This window comes from Rhinopithecus bieti, unplaced genomic scaffold (genome assembly GCF_001698545.2).
Source record: "Rhinopithecus bieti isolate Rb0 unplaced genomic scaffold, ASM169854v2 scaffold_27016, whole genome shotgun sequence".
NCBI classification, from domain to species: domain Eukaryota; kingdom Metazoa; phylum Chordata; class Mammalia; order Primates; family Cercopithecidae; genus Rhinopithecus; species Rhinopithecus bieti.
Window position 1 is genome coordinate 1,422,196 of NW_016812222.1, and position 4,111 is coordinate 1,426,306.

Genomic DNA, 4,111 nt, shown 5'->3' on the forward strand with positions numbered 1-4,111 from the left:
TCTCCCCTCCCCTCCCCTCCCCTCTCCTTTCCTTTCTTTTTTTTCAGACAGAGTCTCTCTCTCTCTCATACCCAGCCTGGAGTGCAGTGGTGTGATCTCAGCTCACTGCAACCTCCAACTCCCAGGTTCAAGCGATTCCCCTGCCTCAGCCTCCCAAGTAGCTGGGATTACAGGCGTGCGCAACCACACCTGGCTATTTTTTGTATTTTTAGTAGAGATGGGGTTTCCCCATGTTGGTCAGGCTAGTCTTGAACTCGTAACCTGAGGTGATCCACCTGTCTCAGCCTCCCAAACTGCTGGGATTACAGGTATGAGCCACCACAGCCAGCCCTTCTGTATTCTTTCTTTCTTTCTTTTTTTGGAGGCGGAGTCTCGCTCTGTCCCCCACGCTGGAGTGCAGTGGCACGATCTTGGCTCACTGCAAGCTCCACCTCCCGGGTTCACGCCATTCTCCTGCCTCAGCCTCCTAAGTAGCTGGGACTACAGGCGCCGCCCTCCCACCATGCCCAGCTAGTTTTTTTGTATTTTTAGTAGAGACAGGGTTTCACCGTGTTAGCCAGGCTGGTCTCAATCTCCTGACCTTGTGATCCGCCCGCCTTGGCCTCCCAAAGTGTTGGGATTACAGGCGTGAGCCACTGCACCCGGCCCCCTCTGTATTATTTCTTAAAACTGCTTGTGAATCTGAGCTATCTTGAAATAAAAGGTTGAATTTTAAAAAAAGATAAATCAGGGCTACTACCAATAATGAAAATAAATACTCATTATTAAAAGTGCAAATCTTCCGTAAGCATTTAAATTCAACTTAAGAATCTTACAATTTTATAAATACTTGTAAGGGGTTTTGGAACTTGGTTAATTAAATTCTCCTAAACCTTTTAAGCCACATCTTAAAATTTAACGTATTCATTTTCATTTTCAAATAGTTCACTTGTCTGATTAACAAAAACCCATTGGGTATTTACATAATTCTTGTATATCTAATACTTAAACTTCTAAATATGGGTAATCTGACCAGGCGCGGTGGCTCACACCTGTAATCCCAGCACTTTGGGAGTCTGAGGCAGCTGAATCACCTGAGGTCAGGAGTTCAAGACCAGCCTGGCCAACATGACGAAACCCCGTCTCTACTAAAAATAAAAAAATTAGCCGGGTGTGGTGGGCGCCTGTTATCCCACTATTGGGGAGACTGAGGCAGGAGAATTGCTTGAACCTGGGAGGCAGAAGTTGCAGTGAGCCGAGATCTCGCCATTGAACTCCAGCCTGGGCAACAGAGCCAGACTCCTCCTCAAAAAAAAAAAAAAAATAATAATAATTAATATAGGTCATCTTATGTTCTCTTAAATAATAAAAGTAATTTATACATATTTAATAACAGTGCCTTAAACCTTTCAACTTAAATCTAAATCAAAATCCCACTTACACTTTTAAAATTAGAATCACAAGATTAACCTATTAATCATTCTCTCTTATACAATACAACTAAAAACCGGATATATACAGGTAATTTATAAATTAAACACAAAATTAATTTACTTAATCATCTCCATAGTTAATGCCACCATTTCTCAAGATGAAGGACATTGATCTATTAAAGAGATTAATATCTTTCCCAGATGAGCTGGGTTGTACCTGAAGCAGGGATTTCGGTGGGGACTGAGAGTAGAGCTGGATCCACCTAGGTGATTTGTCTCATGTCATTGCATGACAGGCGGAGAGAAAACAGGGATTCTAAGAATATGCCCCCCAGATGCCTATACTCCCTATCTGGCAGAACCACAGCTCTTAGAGTGTTTCAGAGACAGCCAGTTGGAGTTTTGCATAGCCGCTGTGCCTTTGTCTGGTGTTGAGGTCTCACTTCTCAGGTCACCAGAAGTAAGAGTCACAACTGGTAATGCGTATCCAGCACTGAATATACATCAGGCACTATTCCAAACACTTTTAAGGTATAGTAACTTCTTCGTTCATCTTCACGAAGACCCTACGAGGTAGGCATGATGATTATGGAGGGACACAGAGGTCATTTGACTTGCTCAAGGTCACACAGCTAGTAGAAGGCAGAGCCTGGATTTTTAAAAAAATTATTTTTTATGATTATATATATATATTTTTAAGATGGAGTCTCTGTCTGTCGCCCAGGCTGGAGTGCGATCTCGCACCACTGCAACCTCTATCTCCTGAGTTCAAACGATTCTCTTGCCTCAGCTTCCCAAGTAGCTGGGATTACAGGCACCCACCATCATGTCTATCTAATTTGTTGTATGTTTAGTAGAGACAGGGTTTCACCATGTTGGCCGGGCTCTTCTTGAACTCTTGACCACAGGTGATCCTCCCGCCTTGGCCTCCCAAAGTGTTGAGATTATAGGCGTGAGCCACCATGCCTGACCAAGAGCCTGGATTTAAACTTAGACTGTCTGGCTCATTAGTTCTTGTTCTTAACCCCTACACCATCAGGCCTTCTGTCAGCCACGTTGGTGGGACAGCAGGGATTTGGATTCAGGCCTGCTAGACTCTGGTCATTCTGCCGTCCTGTGCTGCAGCAGCTACTGGAAAGACACGAGGAGTGGGAGTTCCCGACTCTCTTTCTGACTGGACAGTTGGGAGCGGGGTTCCTGGCTGCCCCGCCCTCCCCTCTGCCCATGCTCATAGTTACTTCTTTCACCTGGGCTTGTCCCTCCCTTATATCGAGGCCCAGAGTAGGTCCTGGGAGCTTAATGAAGGGTATGAATTTCACTCTCAGTCTAGTGTCACATTATAAGGCAGCCAGAGGGTGGAGCTGGGGCCTGGCCCGCCTCTCATTAAAGGTGCACTCCCGGGAACCTGGCCTCAGGCCAGCCTGTACCCTTACTCTCTCTCTGTCCTTTCCTGTCTACCCCTAGTGTTCCACTCCAAGCCCACTACAGTGATGACAAGCCACCAGCCGAAGAATCCACGAGAACTGCATAGAAGGCGGAAGTTGAACCCTGGGAAGATGCAGGCCAAAATCCGGTTAATGAAGGTATGAGGCACATCTTCCCTGGACACTGGGCCCAGGGCGGGGATGGGGATGATGGCTCTAGCAAACATGTGCTGAGAACTTTGTGGGTGCCAGACTTGACTCATTGCTTCCTCACAGGAACCGTGCGAGCACGCTTATCCTCGTTCCTATTTTACAAACAGGGAAACTGAGGTGCAGGGAGATACATGACGTGCACCAGGTCACACAGTCAGGAAATGGCCGGATCGGGGTCAAAGCCAGTTATACAAAGCATTTGCTGTTCTATTTAAGACTCAAGAAATTATCAGAATTGCTTGTTATTTTGTTGCATTAGGAACACGATCTAGTGGCTTCTTTATCTTAAAATTTCCAGTAACTTGGCCGGGTCTGGTGGCTCATGCCTGTAATCCCAGCACTTTGCGAGGTCTAGGTGGGTGGATCATTTGAGGTCAGAGTTCGAGACCAGCCTGGCCAACATGGTGAAACCCCATTTCTACTCAAACTACAAAAATTAGCTGGGTATGGTGGCACACACCTGTAGTTCCAACTACTCGGGAGGCTGAGGCAGGAGACTCGCTTGAACCTGGGAGGCAGGGTTGCAATGAGCTGAGATGGTGCCACTGCACTCCAACCTGGAGGACAGAGTGAGACTCCATCTCAAAAAAACCAAACAAAATAAAAAATTCCAGTAAATTAAACTTTCATATAGTGTACTTTGAAGCAAGCCTTAGAAACTGACAATTAATTTTTTATTCACATCAATCGATGCAATTATAAGTAATTAATTACCTTACTATAGGTTGTTTTATGGCTTCTGTAATTATCTGAACAATGTTTCAAAGTATTTGAAATGCCTAAAGGAAGACGAGTCCTTAGCATACATAGCAGAAAGTAAAATACTAAGTATTATAAAGACTACAAAATACTATATAATAATTCTTCAAGAAAGTTTTTAATAGCTCAATGAACAATGACTACTATATAAAGAACAAGGGAAAACTAGCCGGGCGAGGTGGCGGGCGCCTGTAGTCCCAGCTACTCCAGAGGCTGAGGCAGGAGAATGGCGTGAACCCGGGAGGCGGAGCTTGCAGTGAGCTGAGATCCGGCCACTGCACTCCAGCCCAGGAGACAGAGCAA

General features: G+C 45.4%; 1 protein-coding gene across 3 annotated transcripts in view; it reads left to right on the top strand.

Annotated features, from left to right (window-relative positions):
* The window catches only part of CUNH20orf96 (chromosome unknown C20orf96 homolog), a 33,524-nt gene that overhangs the window by 4,646 nt on the left and 24,767 nt on the right, over window positions 1-4,111 (top strand). For all 3 annotated transcript variants that reach the window (XM_017895762.1, XM_017895761.1, XM_017895763.1), the window contains exon 4: window positions 2,877-2,995. In XM_017895762.1, coding sequence (XP_017751251.1) covers window positions 2,877-2,995 — 119 coding nt within the window. The remainder of the gene's footprint in view (window positions 1-2,876; window positions 2,996-4,111) is intronic.